This window comes from Mustela nigripes, chromosome 5, assembly GCF_022355385.1.
Source record: "Mustela nigripes isolate SB6536 chromosome 5, MUSNIG.SB6536, whole genome shotgun sequence".
NCBI classification, from domain to species: Eukaryota; Metazoa; Chordata; class Mammalia; order Carnivora; family Mustelidae; genus Mustela; species Mustela nigripes.
The window spans coordinates 24,054,140-24,076,170 of NC_081561.1; the positions used below are offsets into that span (position 1 = coordinate 24,054,140).

The 22,031-nt window shown below is 44.4% G+C and overlaps 4 protein-coding genes across 5 annotated transcripts in view; 2 read left to right on the forward strand and 2 right to left on the reverse strand.

The window, feature by feature from the left end:
* Positions 1-10,158: 10,158 nt before the first annotated feature.
* On the reverse strand, positions 10,159-10,688 carry LOC132017665 (histone H2B type 1-B). The gene has a single exon (XM_059399596.1). The coding sequence runs from the start codon at positions 10,619-10,621 to the stop codon at positions 10,241-10,243; it is 381 nt and encodes a 126-aa protein (XP_059255579.1). The 5' UTR covers positions 10,622-10,688; the 3' UTR covers positions 10,159-10,240.
* Positions 10,689-10,908: 220 nt separating this feature from the next.
* Positions 10,909-11,412, forward strand: LOC132017664 (histone H2A type 1-B). Its single transcript, XM_059399595.1, has one exon. It carries the CDS (start codon positions 10,983-10,985, stop codon positions 11,373-11,375), a length of 393 nt encoding a protein of 130 aa, XP_059255578.1. The 5' UTR covers positions 10,909-10,982; the 3' UTR covers positions 11,376-11,412.
* An 885-nt stretch (positions 11,413-12,297) lies between these two features.
* The window catches only part of LOC132017669 (histone H3.1-like), a 39,215-nt gene continuing 29,481 nt past the window's right edge, over positions 12,298-22,031 (forward strand). Inside the window, exon 1 of the mRNA XM_059399604.1 lies at positions 12,298-12,678. Coding sequence (XP_059255587.1) covers positions 12,350-12,678 — 329 coding nt within the window. The 5' untranslated portion in view covers positions 12,298-12,349. The remainder of the gene's footprint in view (positions 12,679-22,031) is intronic.
* Positions 13,810-20,295, reverse strand: H1-2 (H1.2 linker histone, cluster member). 2 transcript variants are annotated; one of them, XM_059399600.1, is made up of 3 exons: positions 18,651-20,295; positions 17,407-17,565; positions 13,810-14,574 (listed from the first exon to the last, which is right to left on the reverse strand). In XM_059399600.1, exon 1 carries the CDS (start codon positions 20,236-20,238, stop codon positions 19,597-19,599), a length of 642 nt encoding a protein of 213 aa, XP_059255583.1. In that variant the 5' UTR covers positions 20,239-20,295; the 3' UTR covers positions 13,810-14,574; positions 17,407-17,565; positions 18,651-19,596. The 2 variants fall into 2 exon arrangements, with proteins under 2 accessions (XP_059255583.1, XP_059255584.1); XM_059399601.1 differs by lacking the exon at positions 17,407-17,565.

A 22,031-nucleotide genomic window follows, 5' to 3' on the forward strand; every position in this document is an offset into this window, starting at 1 on the left:
CGGAGCAGGCGGTGCACGCGGCCCACGGGGAACTGCAGACCCGCCCGCGACGAGCGTGTCTTGGCCTTGGCGCGCGCCTTACCGCCCTGCTTCCCGCGTCCAGACATGGCTGATAAAACAAATAGCAAACGCCTTCAAAAGAAAATACAAGAATAGAACCAGAGCGTGAGCAAGAGAAGTATTTATACTAACGGGAGGTATGCTGTTTGCAAGTCTCCTATTGGCTGTTTTCAAGTAACCAATGAAAAAGCAAAATCAGCATCCCTCATTTACATACACGCTCCCATCTCGCGGGAGGTTTTTGAATGCTTCAGTGTAATCCCGTATGAAGAACTTTTATTTTAATACTAATAATTGAACAACTTGTTTTTTTCAACAATACTATTTCAAAGTACAATTAGAAGCAGAAGTTACTGTCCTCATTGCTCCGTCTTTTCGCTGTTTTTCCTTGTTCAAGGTTGTGACTAATTGTGGAATGGAATAAACAGAAAAATTTCTAAATAGGTAACATTTAAGAAGTATATCTATGCCAGCAGTTGCTTTAGCGCTTTGAACCTCACAACAGAAAAGAAAAAAAGGAACAAAATAATTCTTTGGGACCACTTGAGTGGTGCAGTCGGTTAAGCATAGGACTCTTGGTTTAGACCCTGGTCCTGATCTCAGTGTTGTGCGTTTGAGCCCCGGGGAGCCCCAGCATGGGCCTCTGCTCTCAGGGCGGGGTTGGCTTGAGATTCTCTTTCCCTCTGTCCTCCCGGACCCTTGCGTGCTTGCTCTCAAATAAGTACATAAATCTTAAAAAAAAAAAAAAAAAAAAAAAAAAATCTTTGTCAGAGCCCAAGTCTTAAAATATCTGAACAACGAAACCTAAAGGCAAGAACTGGACCAATCAGCCTTTGCCCTGGGACAGCCAAGTTTTCTGCTTCAGCCTTTATCTAAACATGAGGCATTAGAGGGCCAACCACCCTCAAGGTATATAGAGTACTGTTGTCACTTTAGAGACCAGAAGACTTAGAGACTGATTGTTTCTGCTTCAGCCTTTATCTAAACATGAGGCATTAGAGGACCAACCACCCTCAAGGCATATAGAGTACTGTTGTCACTTTAGAGACCAGATGACTTAGAGACTGATTGTTTGTTTGTTTGACCTTGTGCAGGTGCAGGCTGAGTTAATAAAATGGAGGACTCCAAACTCTTGACTGGGAAAGTCATCTTTCCCAGTGCCATTTCCAATTCTCCCGCCTTCTCTCTTTTCTCATTTGGCTACAACACAAAGGATTCTAATCGGGTTCAGGAAACTCCTCTGTCATCAATAGAGATTGCCAGGAGAAATGTTGCTGTTTTTCCTTTTACTGTCCATGAGACAAACTAGACGGGACCCAGATGGAGGTGAATAATTATTTCAGGAATTTTTGCAGGCTCAAGCCTAAACGGCTTCTGACTACCAAACAGGATGGTAAAAGACAAGAGAAGAGCCTATGTGGCTCTGAAAAGTAATATGGAGGACAGATATTGGTGAGGGAGATGATGAGGGTAAATCCTTCCATAAAAATATCAGAAGAAAAGTAGCTGTCTCCAGTAACCCCTCTTCCTTCTTCTCTGAGCCAGGGGAGGGACAGAGAAAAAGATTCACCACTAAGCAGGGAGTCTGACACGGGTTTCAAGCCCAGGATCCAGAATCATGAACAGAGCTGAAGGCAGATGCTTAACTGAACCACCCAAGAATCCCTCATTTTAAAATAGAAGTTAACAATGACAACAGATCTTGAAAGACAGCTCAAGTTGACTTGATCTAGATCTGTACATTATTTATCTGACAAAAAATTTTTTTAAAGATTTTATTTATTTGTGCAAGAGAGAGTGAAAGTACTAACAAGGGAAGGGATTGGGGTAGGGGCAGAGGGACAAGCGGACTCCACTCTGAGCAGGGAGTCCAATTTGGGGCTTAATCCCAGGACCCTGAGACCATGACCTGAGCCAAAACCAAGACTCTGATGCTCAACAGATTGAGGCATCCAGGAGCCCCTCATCTAAAACAATTCTAAGAAAACCATGTTTTTTCCAGTACTTCAAAAGCCACTTAAAAAAAAAAAAAAAGAATGATTATATCCAATTTTGTTTCTTATCTCATAAGTATAAATGTCTATTGAATCCCCAGGATGTGTTCTTTGTGGCAGTATGTTTGAAAATAGTAGCTGGAAACATTGCTTACATCACAGAGAAACAACGTATGAAAATTATTTCAAAAGCATAAAACCTTCTGTTTCTGGACCACAGTGAAGTATACACACTTATCTCTATTCTTTCTGCTAGGTACAACTAGAAATCCCAGACATTACATGTAAACCAAAGGTGGAGAGAAGGCAGGTTGGCTAAGTGACCTTGAGAGCTGAAGAACAAGATAGTTCTGTGTTCTCTGGGTTTTCTTTTTACCTCCCATATCCTGGATTTGGTGCTGAAGAAGTTGGCAATCTCAAAATGCCAAGGAGAGCAAACAAACAACAGCAACAATAAAGACACAAAACAAGAACCGGATATCTCTACCCAAAGGTCAAGGGTTGACCTAGAAAGTAGAAAACTTAAGACATAACCACTGCACAGCGAAACACCATGGAAAACATTGTGCCTCTGCCTCCCCAGCTTCACAGGTATAAGATTTCCTTGGAGGCCAGACGGGGATCTCGGGCTTCACTTACTCAGCGATGATGGGGTGCTTCTCCCTTCTCAGCAGGTGGAAATTATCCAACTAGGATTTTAAAGCAGCCGTCATAAAAATACTTCAATGAACAGATAACAGACCCACTTGAAGCAAACAAAAGACTGCAAAACCTCAGGAAAAAAAATAATAAAAGATGTAAAGAAGAACTAAATTCAAATTTCAGAACGGAAAAATACAATGACTGACATTGAAAACTCCACTGATGAGCTCAACAGCAGAAAGGAGAAGACAGAGGGGAAAAAATCAGTGAATATGAGGATAGAAAAATAGAAATTACCCAATTTGAACGACAGAGAGAAAATAGACTGGGGAGAAAAAAACCAACATCAGAGACCTGTGGGACAATAACAAAAGACCTAACGTTCATGTCTTTAGAGGATCAAAAGGAGAGGAGAAAAGAGAGTGGAATGTCCAAGAATTCCTAAACTTGACCAAAGATGTAAACCTACAGATTTCAGAAGCTTCACAAACCCCCAAGTAGAATAAACCCAAACACATTCTTGACATAAAACACATCATAATCAAACCCAGGCAAACTAAACACGCGCAAAATATCTTGAAAGCAGTGAGAGAAGAAAAAGGGAAGGGGGAAAAAAAGGGAAGAAAAGGGAAAAATCCATTCAAACGACAGCAGATTTCTCATCAAAAACCACATACCAAAAGGCAATGCCACATTTTTTTAAGAACTCATAGAAAGAAACTGGTACTGTCTCTCTGAATTTCATGCCCTTTAGGAATCGGTGAGGGAATAAAGACATTCTCAGATGGAGCAAAGTGGAATTTCTTCCTGGCATATCTCTCCATAGGAGAACGACAAAAGGAAGTTCTTGAAAAAGAAAGAAAATGATATGAGATTTTTGGAACATTAGGAAGGAAGAACGGAAACAAAGAAATATGGGTAAATACAATTCTCACGTGTTTTCTAAATTATGTTTAGAAGCTAAATTTCTTATATTATGTGATGTGGTTCTTGATGTACATAGAGGAAATATTTCAGAGAGTTATATTATAAACAAGAGAGGGTAAAAAGATTTAAAAGAAAACAAGCTTTCTAAGGTTGAACTGGTAACATGTAGATACCAGTAGACCGTGATGTTGTGTGTATGTAATATCTAGAGCAACCACTAAAAAACTATCCAAGCCCAGAGATGAATCAAATTCAAATTGTCTCAAGAAAATATTCAAGTAGCCCACAGGAAAGCTGGAACTAGAAAACAGAGAAATGAACAATAGGGAGGGAAAATTAAAAACAAACCAACAAAAAATCCACCAGAAAACAAAAATTTAAATGGCAAACTTAAAGCCTAACACGTAAAGGAGGAAAATTTTTCCTAAACCCTTTTAGAGTCCCTGGCTGGGTATGATAATTAAACTGACAAAGATAAACTGGCAGGAGAAAAGCATACAAACTTTATTGGAATTTTTACATGTACGTGGGAGCCTTCCTAAAACAATGAAGACCTAAAGAAGTGACCAAAGCAGGAAGCTTTTTGTACTTTTAGACCTAGAAATAAATTTCTAAAGAGAAAAGACAGGAGCACCTGGGTGGCTCAGTGGGTTAAGCCACTGCCTTCGGCTCAGGTCATGATCTCAGGGTCCTGGGATGGAGCCCTGCATTGGGCTTTCTGCTCGGTGGGGAGCTTACTTCTCCTTCTCTCTCTCTGCCTGCCTCTCTGCCTACTTGTGATCTCTCTTTCTGTGTGTCAAATAAATGAATAAAATCTTAAAAAAAAAAAAAAAAGAACTGAAAAGACAAAGGGGTTTGGGCAATAGGTAGTAAATGGCAAAGAAGTAACAAGGTTTATTCAGAGTCTTCTCAGTCCTAAATTCTGTTTTCTGGTGATGTTTTTCTAATCCTGCCTTTAGGGAAGAGGGGTGAGGGAGAGCAAGTCAAAGTAACCTTGCTTTGCTATTTTCCCAAACACCTCTATCTTAAAATATTATGTCCAAGTGCCCATCTTTTGCGGTAATATGTCCTGAACCCTCTCAAGGTCAATCATTGCATTAAATGTATATGATCTAAACACATCCATTCAAAAACAGAGACTGGCTGATTTGATAAAAGTACAGGCTCCAAATCGATGCTATTGTAGGGAGGAAAAATCGTTTTCCCTCTACCCTTCTAGATTGTTAGCTGAGACCCTCCCCGCCCCCCAGTAATATGAGACAGCTGGGCAGACCCAAGAAGTACTGAGTAATGCCTCAAATGGCCCCGAGCCATCACCTTAAATACCATCTCCAGCTAAAGGCAAAACAAGTTCAGGGTGGAGGGTGGGGAGGACAGCTTTGGGAGGTTACCAGGCAAAGCACAGTAAACAAGGCTACGGTTGTTAGGCAGATTTAAGTTTTTGTCTTTTCCACTGGGTTCTTACAGTTTTAGTCATCCTTCTTTTCCTGGCACAGAGAGGGATACACTCTTGCAAACTCAGATTTCCCCTGTAAATGTAAATTTCTCTTACGAAATTTCCCCAGGTAAATGGGGAAACCGTTTTACTAGGTTTTCAAAGCTTTTTTAATGTCTGCTATTTAAAAAAAAAAAAAAAATCACTTTAGGTAATCTTTCTGCCAAAGAAGCATATTTTAGGGTGCAAATAATGCTCCCCTTCACTCTTGACAGGAACTCACTTCAAATACAACTATCCATACAGGTTGAAATGACAGGGTAGAGCTAGAAAAACCTTGCAAATATCAACCAAAGGAATCAAAGGTGCTTATATTAATATCACGTAGGTAAATGGGAGCAAAGAAATTTCCCAGAGATAGAAAAGGACATTACTGATGAGGGAGCAGGAGGCTGGCTGAGGACAAAGCAAGAGCTGGCGCCTTGCCCCCCCCCCCCCTTCATCCGCTCCCCTCCATAGGTGTAGCATTCCTCAGGCACCCCGGACTGCCATAAAATGATAAATAGTTAACTTGCTGAGATCACAATCCTGCAAGACAGGAGTCTCCCTTGGTTTGCAAATGTCCTTCAGATTACAACAAAGAAGTTACCTTATCAATAAGTCCATTTTCCAAAGACACAGAACTCAGTTTCTCAAGCCTAATGTCACCCTCCCCTCCATAAAAACCGAAGGAGGTGGAGGTAGAAGGAAAAGTAAATAAAGTTAAATTTCTTCTAAACCTAAATCTCATTAACAAGGATGCTTGATAGCAGGAATGTAACATTCCACCAGGAGACTCCCAATTGTCTTTACTTGATAGTAACTAAGCCTTCAATATCCTGATAGTATTCTTTGCCCCAATAGCCCTTCTGAACACCCCTTTGTCCTCACCTACCCAACTCCTGCGTATATAACCAACCACCCCTCACAACCCGGGGCGGCAGCAGCTCTTCCTGCCCACGGGTCCTGTCCCCGTGCTTTAATAAGCCACCATTTTGCACCAAAGATGTCTCAAGAATTCTTTCTTGGTCATCGGCTCCGGACCTCAGCCCACCAAACCTCACCTAGGTTCTAGAACTTCATCATTACAGAATGACAAAAGGGTCAGTCTAATAAGAAAACCAAGAAATCCTTTAAAAAGAAATTATTTATTTGACAGAGAGAGGGAAAAAGCAAAAGCAGGGGGAGCAGGCAGAGGGGGAAGCAGACTCCCTGCTACGTGAGGAGCCTGACACAGGGCTTGATGCCTGGACCCTGAGATCATGACCTTAGCTGAAGGCAGAGGCTTAACCCACTGAGCCACCCAGGTGTCCCAAACCAAGTAATTCTATATGTGTAAGCACCAAATAGCAGCCTTACAAAATACGTGAGGCAAAAACTGGTAGAGCTGCGTGGCGTACTGAGCAAATCCGCAATTACAGGTAGGCAGGTCAACACCCCTCCCTCAACAACTGATACAGCAAATATATAAAAAGTTAGCAAATACACAGAACTCAGCAAGTGCCTTGTTTTCATCTGTAAACCAGCAATGGTAACGTAGAGGTGGAAAAATGTTCCCTTCCTCCTTTCTAGGTGCTTTGTCTGGTTTAATAATTATATTTCGACCCAGGTCAGATTAATAGGAGAAAAGCAAATACACTTTATGTCTGAGAGCAGCACAAAGACAGGACACCCAAAAGTCGGTCAGGCAGTTGAACTAAGGAACGGGGACCTGGGCTTCAGAGGAGAGACTGGCAATTCACAGGAAGGTAAGAATAGATGTTTAGTTCATCAGCTGTACGCCCTGCCCTGCAGATAAGTCTTTTGGATTAAAAAAAAAGAAAGAAAGAAAGAAAAGAAAAAGTTATACTTGACAATAGCTCTCTTTCTGGTACTTTTAGAATAGGCAGTTAGTGAGAGTCTATGGGGACGCCCGGAGGCCAGCAAGGCGGAGGCCACGGTCGGCTGTGGGGAAGGTCAGGGGCCCCTCCTGGCAGGATCCCACCAGGCAGGCCCAAGATGGCGGCGCCACAAGACGGAACCCCTGAGCAAGGGAGGTGGAAAAAGCAGGGGGAGCAGCTCCTTCTCTCTCTCTCATATCTCAAGGGTATAATTTTAACTTTAATAAACCTTTCCGCCTGTGTCCCTTGTCCTCTGTGTTGCACATCTGTCCTTGAATTCTTTTTTGTGACAAGACCAAGAACCTGGTCACCTCTTTGGGATGTGCAGAGTAGAGGCCCCGGGGCCAGGGTTTCCCCGTTTACCTGGCAACAAGATCTCTATTAAATTTTAAAGGATAAGAAAAAGTATGATCTCATATGACATTCATATATCTATATGCATAGAGACCCGTATATGTATGTATGTGTATGTGTGTGTGTGTGTGTATATATATAGACACACACAAAGTAAAATTTCCAGAAGACTGATGGCAAAAATGTCCTGGGTAATGGAATTGATTTTCATTTGTTTATTTGAAATTATTTGTGGTGGTTGTTATTTTAAAATAACGGGCAGATATTTTGTTTTACAAGGAAGTTAAAAAGAACTGACTTAAATATGTATATTATTTAATGGAAACGAAAAGCCAAGAAGAGAGACATCAGATGTTGCAGAGAGATGCTGAAGGCAGAACTGAGAAGTCTGTGTCCTCTCATCTGCCAGGAAGCAGGGCCAGGGCATTCTATTTCTAACTGTGCCCTCTTTCCCAAATCATGAACACTTTCTGGACCCCCTGTTATGTATCTTTTCCAAATTTTCAACCTCCCTCCAAATTAAAAGCCACCCCCTCTGTCTTGTTCTTGGCACCCAGAACTTAGCCCAGAGCATCTCCCCTCTCCCTCAGGGACAGATCCAGATCGGGGACAGATTGAGCTCTTCTTGTCTCCAGCTCATCTTCCTTGGACAGGAAGGCAGCGAAAACTTCCCCGTGGCTGCAAGGATAATCACGAAAGTAATACAAGCTATTTTTTTCTCATTTGCTTTTTTACTCAGAAATTGCCTTTCTGGAGAAAAATGCAGATGTTTTATTAGGGAAGAGGGTGTATAAAACCTTGTAGTATTTCACTTGGATGGCTCGCCTGCTGGCTCTGCTGTGTCCAAAACTGGCCTCCCATCATATGCAGCTGGAGAGATTTTATGAGTTTTTTCTGTTTTCTCACCACTCCTCACTATAGATCCATAGTCTACCCCACAGTCCAGGCATCTGATTTTTTTTCCTTTTTTTTTTTTTTAAATTCTCCTTTCACTTGTTAGAGATCAGCCGGTATTCAGTACAGATGGCAAAAAGACCTAGGTCTGAGTCTACAAACCCCAGTTTAGTTTGAATTTGTCAAATAAGGGTAAAGTTTTACGTAAAGAATCAAATTTTAGGAAGGAAGGGGAGTATGGAAAGAGAGAGGAGAGGAGAGATGAAAGGTAGAAAGCAAACAGGTAGGCAAAAGTTTTGAAGGACGAGATGAGGAAAAAATCATCCCTACCTCAGACCGTTTTGAACACGATGAGAAATATTACCACCTAGATCTCACCTCGCCAGGGTCAGAACATAAAGGTCAGTGAGTTTTAACATGTTGGCTGAGTTTGATAATTAAAAAAAAAAAAAAAAAAAAAAAGGAGGGGGGGTAGGGAGAATAGGTCTTTTTATAGTTATTCATTTTTAAGGCCAGGGTCTCATTCACAGCTATATTTTGTGTTGCTGAGACTTGAAGTACTCAAACAGCGGTGGGCTGACATTTGAGATCTGGGAAAAGATCATTTAAAGATAAATTTTCTTCATAAAGGGGTCCTTTTAAAGAAATTCTATTGTACATTTAATTTCTTCATCCAAAGTCACTGTTGTGTGTCAACTACAGAAAATGCTCATAGACTCATGAAAAAAATACAGTTTTCCTTTTTTTCACCGGCAGTCAACAGCTGAGTCCTACCCATTCTCCTCTCTTCCCCCAATCCCGGACATAGACCTGCCCCATTACCTCCCCTTCATCAAGGCATTTTCTGTCTATACAGGATAATTTTTGGAGTCTGGTGTCTTTGATTGTCGCTCTCGGCCCGCAAGAACGACCGGCAGACGAGGTGAGTGGCAAGCTTCTTTTTTAATACTAATGGCGGCTTTTTGCACCAAGCACTTACAGCAGTATTTATCCACGAAGTTCACCCGTACTCGCCCCCCCTATTTGGCCAATCATAACGCCGTGCACGCAGTGTCCTTGTGGACCCTTATGTAACCATGCAGGACTCTATTGTTCTCTAGCGGTGATCATGCGTTTCTCTCTTGGCTCCTGGAGCTGTGTGCGTCAGCCACGAGCGCGCCCACATCCCCCTAAACCAATCATTCTCAGTTCCTCAATCTTCAGGCACTCCCGTCTACGTGACTCCTTGCATCTGCTGGATGGCTCTCCACATTTGATAAAGGTTGACCAAGAAAAAAACAGCACATCTTCCTCTCCAACCCAGGCCCTCCTTGCCAGCCAGTAAGGGCGCGATAGGGAAGAGCGGGAAATTCAAAACTTTTGTCCTTCTTAGAGCTGGACGGCCATTCCCCCGCCCTTCTAGTGACATTCTCGAAAAGCCATTAACACTCAGAATGGGCAATGGACCTCGGAATCTTGGGACGCAAGAAAAATTGAAACTGGTGTAGATTGGCTGTTGCCATCCGTAGACAATTCTAGTGTGAAATTAGAGTAATTCCCTTTAAACTGTGCATAGAGCTTGAGGTATATCTCAGAAGTGCCCACGAGAACCACGGGCGTCTATCTACCCAGTGTTTTACGCAAGGGAATTTAGGGTCCAGGTATAAGCCCTCTTTCCCGCAGTCCAGATCTTGCCCTCTTCCCAACAGCGAGTCTCAATTAGTCATGCCCCGAGGGTCCCTCTATTCTGAAAATCTTTAACCACTTCTTTACCCTGCAGGAAAACCCCTTTTTCAGAAACATAAACACTGGGAAAATAAGAGTGAGCACTTACAAGCATCCGGAGCGTTAGGGGAAAACAGAACCTGGGATGAAAAAAAAGGTGAAATCAAAGATCACTGTTGGGGGAGATTCCATAAGACTCAAGCTGTAGTGGTAGACTTGTACTTAACACTACAACGAAGTGGTGGTTACAGGTCTTTATTGATAAAGTGGGTGGCTCTGAAAAGAGCCTTTGGGGTTGAATCACAAGCCGCTTACTTGGAGCTGGTGTACTTGGTGACGGCCTTGGTGCCCTCGGACACGGCGTGCTTGGCCAGCTCCCCGGGCAGCAGCAGGCGCACGGCCGTCTGGATCTCCCTGGACGTGATGGTCGAGCGCTTGTTGTAGTGCGCCAGGCGGGACGCCTCGCCCGCGATGCGCTCGAAGATGTCGTTGACGAACGAGTTCATGATGCCCATGGCCTTGGACGAGATGCCGGTGTCGGGGTGCACCTGCTTCAGCACCTTGTACACGTAGATGGAATAACTCTCCTTGCGGCTGCGTTTGCGTTTTTTGCCGTCCTTCTTCTGCGCCTTAGTAATGGCTTTTTTGGAGCCCTTCTTGGGAGCCGGAGCAGATTTGGAAGGTTCAGGCATGGCTTTTCCCTAAGAGTTGTAGAAACGCCAATCGCACTCGCCACAACAAAGGTTAGTGTTGTGAAAGGTCCAGAGCTCATTCTTTTATACTTCCTCAATGCAAATGAAGTTTCAAGAATTGTCACTTCTGATTGGATAAAATGGAAGAGCTCTCGTTCTGAGGAGGGGTTTATGCAAATAAGGGATAAACAGTCTCTCTTTCTATTGGATACACAGACTAACATAGTTTGACCAATGGGATAGCTTGTAGGCTCATCCCTGAGCTGTCTATAAAAGAGGTTTGGGGCGGCGGGGGGCAGGTGGTAGCTGCAAACGTGTTTTCTAGTTTTGGGTTTCGGCTGCTAAGCTAATTTAAGTCGACATGTCTGGCCGTGGAAAGCAAGGTGGTAAAGCCCGGGCCAAAGCGAAGACTCGGTCATCCCGAGCCGGCCTGCAGTTTCCAGTCGGCCGTGTGCACCGACTGCTTCGCAAGGGCAACTACTCGGAGCGGGTCGGGGCCGGCGCGCCCGTGTACCTGGCGGCCGTGCTCGAGTACCTGACGGCCGAGATCCTGGAGCTGGCGGGCAACGCGGCGCGCGACAACAAGAAGACGCGCATCATCCCGCGCCACCTGCAGCTGGCCATCCGCAACGACGAGGAGCTCAACAAGCTGCTGGGCCGCGTCACCATCGCGCAGGGCGGCGTGCTGCCCAACATCCAGGCCGTGCTGCTGCCCAAGAAGACCGAGAGCCACCACAAGGCCAAGGGAAAGTAAAATGCTGGCTATTGTTTCTAACACGGACTTTTTCCTAATCAAGAAAGTTACCCTAACAACAAAGGCTCTTTTAAGAGCCACCCACTATTTCCATTAAAAGAGCTGTCCTGCTTTGAATTCTGACAAGCGTTTAAAACCAAAGTAAAATGTCACGATTAACCCCCGGGAAGCATTACCCCGTGCCCCATGAAAAATAGTAATAACTCGCTTGGAGGTAAAAACCACACGTGGATTTAGTTTAAGTATTGGCCGTGTTTGCCAATACGTGCGTTAAATGGGAAGGGCCCTATTGTGCAGATGGAGTTTCAAAGTTTATCGCAAGGGCAATAGCTTCACGTTTTGCAAAAAAGTGAAAAGAGCTGGGATATTAGGTTCTAATTAAAACATTTGTTGAAGGATACCCACATTCTCCCATCTAGATCCAAGCTGATGAAAACGCTGCACATTTGCCGAAGCATCTGAGAGTAACTCACAGGTCCGTGATAATTAGTGCTTGTGAATAAAGACCATTTTCCTAATTTTCCACAGTGTTTGTGCCAGACCCAAGAAAATTTTCACCTTCATTGTAAATGCAGCGCATTTGTATATTTCCCTGAGCACCTGCAAATTATCTTGACGGTTTCTCTAAGAAAAGATCCGTTGGAAATTCCTATGTTGCTTTGCATGATTACCTGACATTTCAAAATCTCTGAAGCTCTCGTTAAAAGATTTTTGTCCCCAGTGGTTAGAAGAATGGAAAGGGTAAATAAATGACGTCAGAGTAGCTACCGTGAAGGGCAGGGTTTAGGAGTCATTCACCAACCCGAAAGCCGCTCTTAATCCGGGCACCGCTCCAGGGCTGGGCCAATCGGGGGAGGGCGCGGGAACTTTTGAATACTCGTGGGCCCAATGGTTGTCGGTCTGGCTGTATAAAAGGAGGAGGGCTGTGAGCCTTTCACCGGCTTCGGTGAAGACAGTCTCCGCCCGCCTTAGAAATGGCTCGCACGAAGCAGACGGCGCGCAAGTCGACCGGCGGCAAGGCCCCGCGCAAGCAGCTGGCCACCAAGGCGGCCCGCAAGAGCGCGCCGGCCACGGGCGGCGTGAAGAAGCCGCACCGCTACCGGCCCGGCACGGTGGCCCTGCGCGAGATCCGGCGCTACCAGAAGTCCACCGAGCTGCTGATCCGCAAGCTGCCGTTCCAGCGGCTGGTGCGCGAGATCGCGCAGGACTTCAAGACCGACCTGCGCTTCCAGAGCTCGGCCGTCATGGCGCTGCAGGAGGCGTGCGAGGCCTACCTGGTGGGGCTCTTCGAGGACACCAACCTGTGCGCCATCCACGCCAAGCGCGTCACCATCATGCCCAAGGACATCCAGCTGGCGCGCCGCATCCGCGGCGAGAGGGCGTAAAACAAACTGCCGGTTGCAAAAGGCTCTTTTCAGAGCCATCCACCATTTCTTGAAAGGGGTTGTAATCTTTTTACGGTTCCAACTACAGAAACAAAGTTATTTGCCACGGAAATGATTTCTGACGTGGACGTTTTTAGTACAAAGTGTATCTGAGTGTTAACTGGCCGAATATTCCAAGTCCCTTTATCAGGCTTCCGCAGACTTGTTAAAGAATTGCTGTTTAAGATGCTTAACATACCATTCCAGGGTGACATGATTGTAATTTTCTAGAGCCTTTAGACAAACTTGACATGTGCACCAGGAATAGAGTGCAAACTAAGCTTGTAGTTGGACTTTCTCCAGGGAGTTTTCTCTTTACGTTTGCAGTGTGGTTCCTAGAACCCCTTTATATTGGTTTAGTTTGGCCTGTTCAGTTCCGACTTCATAGAGAATACCATTTAATCCGTTGACTTTGTAGAGGGTCCTGCCCACGCCCTATAAAAGCTTTTATTCCATTTAACATGACAAAAGCAAGCCTAACAGCAGTATCCTTACCGTTTCCAGTAATCCACAAAACATTTCATGTATCCTGACTTCAGAATCTTGTATTGGTCTGACAAGGGACCAGGTGACAAACAGACTTCTGTACTCACCAGAAGACACCCACTAAATACATATATGCAATAAGACAAAAGACTTACCTATCATTATCCGAAGTTTCTCTGCCTACACAACTTAAAATCAGTGGGATGTGATTCTGACAGGCTGTTACCTAGAGTGTTTCTCCTACCCATGTCCCCCCCCCCCCCTTTTTTTAAAGTGGTTTTTTGTTTGTTCTTAAGGTTTTATTTGACATAAGAGATCACAAGTAGGCAGAGAGGCAGGCAGGGGGGTGAGGGATGAGGGGTATGGGGCGGGGAGCAGGCTTCCCGCTGAGCAGAGAGCCTGATGCGGGACTCGATTCCAGGACCCTGAGATCATAACTGGAGCCAAAGGCAGAAGCTCACTTAACCCACTGAGCCACCCAGGCCCTCTCCATGTCCCCTTTTAATAAACGCAAAATCATTCACTAAAGTGATACTTTCTTTAATTTTCTAAGTATAAAGTTATAATAAACTGATGGTAGTTCAAGGTTTTTGAGGCCTAAAACTCACACAACTTGGCAACTCTTAATCACAATTCACAAATCACAATTCACAAATAATCACAATTCAAAATTTAAAATACAAAATAGACAGTGAACATTATCATTGAAAGGATCCAAATTCCAATTTTACCAAAATAAAGCTGTAGCTATGACAAAGTTCAGTAAAATAGCATATTAATTTTCGAATACAACACTATAATTTTTTTGTCTTAGAATATTTTTGATGGCATACTCTGATTCCATTTTTGCTTGAAAATTATTTGAGGGCAACCCTCTCGGGTTGCCTCCCTCCTTGGAAACTTTGCGCTATTGCTCAATAAATCTTGTTTTGCTGCCCACCAATATACACACACACACACACACGTATATTTATGTATACGTATATACACATACATATGTACAAATATTTCCTATATATACAGTGTGAAGAGAATTCAGTATTTCCTCCCAGGTAAATTGATCACAATTTGTTTTGTTCTCTTGATAACTTAGAACTGAGTTTCAGCTTCCAAACACACTACTGGTAGTGTCATTTTTAAGACGTTTCAAATCTGGGAACTCCTTGGTCAATCTCCTTTCATATGTGAGTTGTAAAATTTGGAAGGATTCTTCATGGACTAGCTTTCAGCTCTATACGTTTCAAATCTTGATTCATCCATACTATACACCGTTGCTGCCACTGCAGTTGCTGCAAATACACAGATATCATTATATGCATCTAGCACAACATCTTGTCTGAAATCCAGGTTTGTCAGTGAGCAGTAGAAGTACACACCATGAAACCACTCTTAAAGGAGGCTCCATGTCCAGCATGGGGCCCAATAGAGGGCTCAAACTCATAACACTGAGATTAAGACCTGAGCTAAAAAAAAATAAATAAATAAATAAGTAAGAAATGGCATAAAATGGTGAAAGTCAGATGCTCAACGGACTGAACCACCCAGGCACCCTGATGTCACTCTTGATATAACACTGAAAGTCAAGTTCTCTCACTGTGTCCATTTTACAGAGCAAAAACTTTAGCCTAAGACATTTTAGTTACTTAGCCAAATTCATACTACTAATAAATATCATTGACAGGCAATGTCGCACCAAACCTACACTCTAAATATCTTCTGATTAATAAGATTGCCCAGAAAGGGATTCTTAGAGCTAGCTGCTCCTGTCACACAGATGAGGCTGGATGGCTAAGATATGCGGTGGCCTGGACTTGGGCTAGCTTCTGTGGTCAGAGTCCTCTGCTCAGTGGCCTGGTATGAGATGAGATGGATAGGGATGCTCTCTGGGCCTCGGGACCAGGTCAGAATAATCGTTTCCTTGGAAACATCTAGACTCTGCTACAGAGCAAGTATTTGCTTGTGTCTTACCCACAGTGTTTACTATGGACCTATATTGTCCACGATAGTAACCACTAGCCATGGATAGCTATCCTGCACCTGAAATGTGGCTAGTCCAAATTGGGATGAGCTTTAAGGGTAAACTATATACCAGATTTCAAAGAGCTGTCTGCAAAATAGAATAAAAAAACCTCCTTAATATTTTTTATATTAGATAACTTGTTGTACTGGTATTTCCTTTATAGTGAGTTAAAATACTATTAAAAGAGATTTATGTGTTTCTTTTCTACTTCTTTAAATGTGGCTACTAGAAAATATCAAATAAGTGATACAACTCTTACTGTATTTCTGAGGAAAAGCACTAGCATACAGAGGATAGTTACACTGGCTCACTGATTGGAAACTAACAAGCTATATTCTTGATATCACCAATCCCCAGTATTAGTGACACCTACGTGCTGTGACAAGGTGTTTGACAGTAAGTGGAGGGGGATGAGCAATAGTGTTTAGCACATTGTAAATTAGAGCTCAGAAATGCTGGCTCTCAGCACTCTTGTTCCCACTGGGCCCTAAATCCCTTCTCCACTGTGAAATCCTCTAATGATGTAATCTTGCTTCTCCTGGACCTGTTCATCTCTGGTATGAGTTCCAACCCAAAGTTACTGTACTTCCCTTAGGCATAGAATAATACCTAGAACTTTGCTTATGAGAAGTAATAGGATATTTTATTTTTCAGCCATGAGAGCTCTGTGTATGGGCAGGAGAAAAAAAAAAGTTTGCATTATAATACATTACAATTATATTGCATTATAATGCATTACAAGTAGACTGTAATTTCTGTGTTACTCACATTTTTGTCATACATGGACACGAGATCGTGAATTTTCATTGTTGAATTATCAACCAGCAATTTAGTTTATGCACTATTCATTGCCAGTTTTGGCTAATCAGGCATGTTTGGGCAATTATTTGAATATATTATTGCCATTATCAGTATGATCATAGTAAGTAGAACGTTGAAAATGATAATATTAATAATGTCAAAATAAAATATAAACTTCATAAATTAGAAATCAAAGACAATGACTTTTTTCTTAAAGCGGCCAAATTGGAGTCTAATGAATGGCTTACAGTATCGGACTTAAGCCAGGCCACTTTGTGAACACTGGTGAGGGAATGGAACAATTTTGAAGAAACATTACTGAAGATTTTATCTAATGTCTAGGTGACATTAGAGATTTTTACAACTTTTAGCTCTCCACGAACGAACTCTCCCTACACCCTACTAGAGAAGGGCGATTGTTTGTTCTTGAGGAATACATTTCATTTGAAAGTAAAGGATGCCCATTACCTAAGCAGACATGTTTGCAGGAGACGTTCAGTGTTAGGGTCAACTGCAAGTATATAACCTCCAAAGGTGTGCGGACTTAACAGCATCTGAAGAGGAAAGGAAGCGTGGAAGTACGCTACGCTCGACTGAGGACGAACTGTGCTTCTATTTGGAGTGTCTTAGGTCTCCTGATTGCTACAACTTGACCCAACCTGAGTCAAGAGAGGTGACCCTAGTGGCAGGAGTTGAGATGGCTAGGAGAACCAAGAACCCCAATGTCAGGAGCACAGACAATAACCCTCTAGGCATCTCTTGGCTCCATTTTGGTCTTTTTAGTCCCCAGCCTTCTTGGTTTCTCCTAGAGAATGCCTAAGAAATCAGTTCCTTGAACATCGGTTCACCTCATTTTCTATAACTCAATTCCAGTTTTTGGAAGACAATTGTTGATGGTTCATTTTGGCCCAGTGCCCTGTGGACCAGTCAACCATCATTTAAGGTCAGACACTTCACCAGAAGATAGTATATATTGACACCCTGACATGCAAGCTTTAAGCCAAAAACCAGGTTAGAGAAGACCAGGATTATTTGGGACCAGAGGGCATTCTAGAGTTTCATTGTTCATATAGTTAACTGAGCTGTTGAAACAGGTTAGCAGGAATTGAGATGTGCCGTATGCATAGAGTTTTCAAAGACATAATATGAAACGCAAAAAAGAAAGTGAAATATTTTATAAATATTTTTCCATTGCTTTTATGTTAAATGAGAATATTTTGGATATATTACGTTAAATTATGTTATTAACACTGATTTCACCTGTTTTTTTTTTTTTTTTTCTTTCTTTCTGTGGCTATACCTGCATTGTTCTAGAGGTTGTTAATTCACATAGGCATAGATCTCTTCCAGAACTGGGTATCTTCTTCAGTGTGCCCCTATGGGATTCTGGTCCGCGAGAAATCTCAAATCTCATAGGCTGCCATTTCAACAGTAGAAAGTTGACAAAATATCAAAATATCTGGGAATAAAGGTAATAAGAAATATGAAGATATAGTTGGAGAAAATTTGAAACATTCTCCACAGGTACAAAATATTTGGAAGAAAAAGGGAGGGGAATAAAATGTTTTTGAATAGGAAAAATTCATCGTCTCCCCAAATTAATTTGTAAATTTAACATCATCCCAAAGAAATTACTGATAGGGTTTTGAGGGTTTTTTATGCATAGTGGAGGGGTGGAGAGGTGGGAGGAAGGAAGCATCTTGTATTACATTTGGAAAAAATGAAGTTAACAAAAACTAGAATAACCAGGAAATTCTGAGAAAGAGCAAGGACGGGATGAGCTCTATCAGCTATTAGTCACAACATCTCAGTTTATTAAACATTCAACTTTTATTTTAATACCTACTATAGGCCATGTATTCTCAGCATTGAAAATAGTCCTGTGAACAATATTTAGTGTGATCACACTTGAGGAATGACAGAGACCAAAGGAACAAAGTAGAAAACCAAGAATTATTCCACCTACCCAGGGAATTTAGCCTATGATAAAGGTGGCATCTTAAAATGAGGGTGGGGCAGGAAGGGGACAGGGGGAAGACACGGAAGGATTGTATACATTTATTAAACCTTACAACAAAATACAGAGGGCTCCATGGTTTTAAATGTGAAACTAACAGCACAAAAATTACTTCGTGTACTTTATGGAAAATTGGGAAAATTGTCTTCGTGTGTGCGCGCGCGCTGCGCCCTGAAAGTGGAGGAGGTCTTTCTACTCTTGACAACGGACACTAAAGTGTCCCCATTCCGTGGGAGGGTAGGGAGGAAACCCGTGATCGCTGCCAGTAATGCGGGAACGAATCTAGATTAATTAACCGCTAGTTCCGTCATCGTGGCAACGGACGAAAACGGAGCAGCGGGTTCAAGAAGCCCCAGTTCCTGGAACGTAAGAAAATCCGGGTTCACCAAAATAGAAGCAGGACTAGGACTTTGTCCGGAAGAAACGCCATGAATCTCAAGGAACCCGCAGATAACACCGTGAATACAAACGAAAGCCCTTCGTTAAGCATCGCCCCTCGCCCACGCACACGTTTCCAAACAGTTTACCCATATTTTGTTCCTGGCGTCGCAACTGTTGGACTTGGGACCGCCGCACAGAAATGATTTAAAACGTCTCCGGCTTTCAGATGTTGACGTCTGCCTAAAACGAGGCTCGGGACCCGCTGCCAGACAAAATGGCCGACGAAAAGCGGTTTCTGATATCCTGAAATCCATCACACCTGTGTCCAAAGGCACGCGAGGCGAGGCGCGGGAGGGCGCGGGTGGGGCCGTGCGCCCGGGCAGGGCCGCCGCCGCCTCTGCGCGCTGTCCCGGCGAGGTACCTGGGGGCCGCGGCGCACCGGCTCGCACAGCAGAGCGCGGGACGCAGGCGCCTGCGCCCTCTCCTCCCCGGCCGGAGACTGCCCCCGGACACCCCAACTTCACTTTCCAAAACACGGTCAGTGTCTGAAATCCATACATGTTTATCAACCGGAAAGGCCCAGTTCAACCCGCCCGAAACAAAACAGCCTACACCCGAGACCGGACGCCACCCAATGAAACACGGGGCGAAGACCACGGGCTGGAGGAGTGGGCCAACCCGCGAGCAGGGCGGGACTTTTGAATGACTTTCCAACCCAATCGGGGTATTCCTGAAGACAAACTGGCTGGCTTGATTTGTGGTTGTTTTCGATGTACCCGGCGCGGGGCGGGGCTCCGGACGAGTGCGCGCCTCGGGACAGCGCTTCCGCACCGCCGCGGGAGAGGCCACCGGGGCACCGCAGGGCAGGGGACAAGCCCCACAGCCGCGCCGAGACCCCCCCCCCCCCCCCGCCCTTTTCGGGTTAGCGTTAAGGCCTAGGTTACCAACCACACCCCCGCAACCCTGAGCTTAGAGCTGAAAGTTCAAGGAGAAAAGGGAATAGGATGCGCAGAGAATGCCCAGCTCTTTCTCGGAGATGGTGGTGGCTCTGAAAAGAGCCTTTTTGGGTTTCAGAAGCAGACGTCCAACAACCTACTTCTTTTTGGGCGCAGCCTTCTTGGGCTTGGCAACCTTGGGCTTGGCAGTCTTGGGCTTCACGGCCTTGGCTGGGCTCTTGGCCGCCTTCTTGGGCTTGGCAGCCTTGGCCTTCTTCGGACTCTTGGCTACTTTTTTGGCGACAGCCGCCGCCGCGGGCTTCTTCGCCTTCTTTGGGGTCTTCTTGGCGCTCTTCTTGGGGGCGCTGGCCCCCGCGGCCTTCTTGGGCTTCTTGGCCGCCCCGGCCGCCTTCTTGGGCTTGGCCGCGCCCGCCTTCTTGGCCTTGGGCTTGGCCTCGCCGGAGGCGGCCTTCTTGTTGAGCTTGAAGGAGCCCGAGGCGCCGGTGCCCTTGGTCTGCACCAGGGTGCCCTTGCTCACCAGGCTCTTGAGGCCCAGCTTGATGCGGCTGTTGTTCTTCTCCACGTCGTAGCCGGCGGCCGCCAGCGCCTTCTTGAGCGCCGCCAGGGACACGCCGCTGCGCTCCTTGGACGCGGCGACGGCCTTGATGATCAGCTCCGACACCGGGGGGCCGGACGCCTTGCGGCGCGCCCCTGCGGGCTTTTTGGCCGCCTTCTTCTTCACCGGGGTCTTCTCCACCGGGGGGGCGGCGGCGGGAGCGGCAGGAGCGGTCTCCGACATGTTGAGGCTGTGGGACTGGGTACAAGTGGCAGAGCGCCGTGGGTGCGCCGCGGCCGGGCCGCCGTATATATAGAGCGCAGGCGCGCGCTGATTGGTGCTCCGCTCGCCCGCCTGGCTGGCAGCTCCGAGCCGCCGCCGTGCGCCCAAGTTGTGTTTGTTCCACTTCACAAAAGGGGGAAAATGTTAAAATACCCCGCACCATATCTCCCGACTTTGGTCGGGAAAGGATCCGAGAAGCCTCAGGCTTCGTGCTCTCCATTTATTTTTTCCGCAAGCCCAAAGACAACGCGTCCAGGCGCCCCCAACTCCCCCAACTCCCAGGGAAGTCCAGGACGGTCGGAGACCACTTTCTGTTTTTCTTCTAAATTACCTGTTCGCTCCTTTGCGCCTGAAAGTTCTTTTTCTCAGGAGTGCTTGGACACATGCTGCCCTTCTTTGGGATGCAAAAACGAAATGGTTTCCACCTAAGTTTTCACGATAATTCTGTTTCTTCGCAAGGGAAGTAACACAGGTCCTCTGTGAGTTCTGCGCACAGACCCACAAGAACCGTGGACTGGGACAAGGATTCCCGGACCAGTCCAAAGCAGTTAGGGCTGGAAGAAAGGGGGTCCAGAAGCCTTGGGGGCTGCCCTGGGTCGTGGAGGGTTAGAGACTTAAATCTTAGACTTGAAGACATTGAAATTCTCAAATCCGTCTTTTCACAGATGGGGGCGGGGCACTCTTCACTTCTCCAAGGGAGAGAAATTGGGCAGTTTTTCAAAAGGTCTCAGGTTCCCCTCTGGGTTGTGCAAGGCAGGGGGTCTGACCCTCAAGAATAGGGATAATGAGGGAAGAAGGGAGACCCCCTAAGCTTAAAAAAAAATATATATATATATAGATACATAGATATATATCTACATAAATATCTCCTCAATATACTTGGCAGCTATAAACATTGAGATGATCTGTTTTCAAAGAAAACCAGCATTTCTTATTTTTATATGCTCCAGTAAAGGGTTGAATTTTAGCCCATGAAAATCCTGGGTTACTTCCAGTAACAATAACTGAAGACATGTTATGCTATAGAAGGACACTCTCTAGCTAGGAATTCAAAGATCTGGATGACTTTCATGTGGTACACTTTTATCAGGTGAACTATAGATCTGAAGTTGAGCAAAACAGATGGCAAAATTTTAAATAGAAACAGGAAAAGTACTGGACCATATAAATTATTACACCATTTTTTGTTGTTGATAAGAACACCTCTTCTAGCCCCCTCTGAAGCAGGTCTTACACATTCTGTTCTCAAGTTTGCTTTACTTCTTTAAGGTTTGTTATTTCACATTTCAGCCTTTGGTCGCCAGCAGTTGCAATTGTTTCTTGAACTGAATAAAGTTACTAATCAAGAATTTAATAGAATTATGTATTTGTATTTAGGGGCAAAGGAAGTATTACAACTTACCAGAAATTCTCATTCAAATATACAGTGAATGAAAATATGTTTTGAAGATGTTTGCCTTAGATTGTGATCAAGAAGTACAAACTAAGTTCAGTGATGAATAAAAAATGAGGCATCTTTTTAGACTAAGGATAACTCCAGGGTTTTATTGAAGAACATTTGTTCAACATTTGGAAATTGTGTCTAGTACTGATCATGTCCTCTGGGAATTAGCAGCTTAATAAGATTAGTGATGGATGAATTACCAGCCATAGAAAACTACTTTAGACCTGCCATCCCTCACTGTGACTCTGGGTATAGAATTGTAAGAAGTTATTGAAAATGTTTGAACAACTAAAGTACTTTTATCACATAA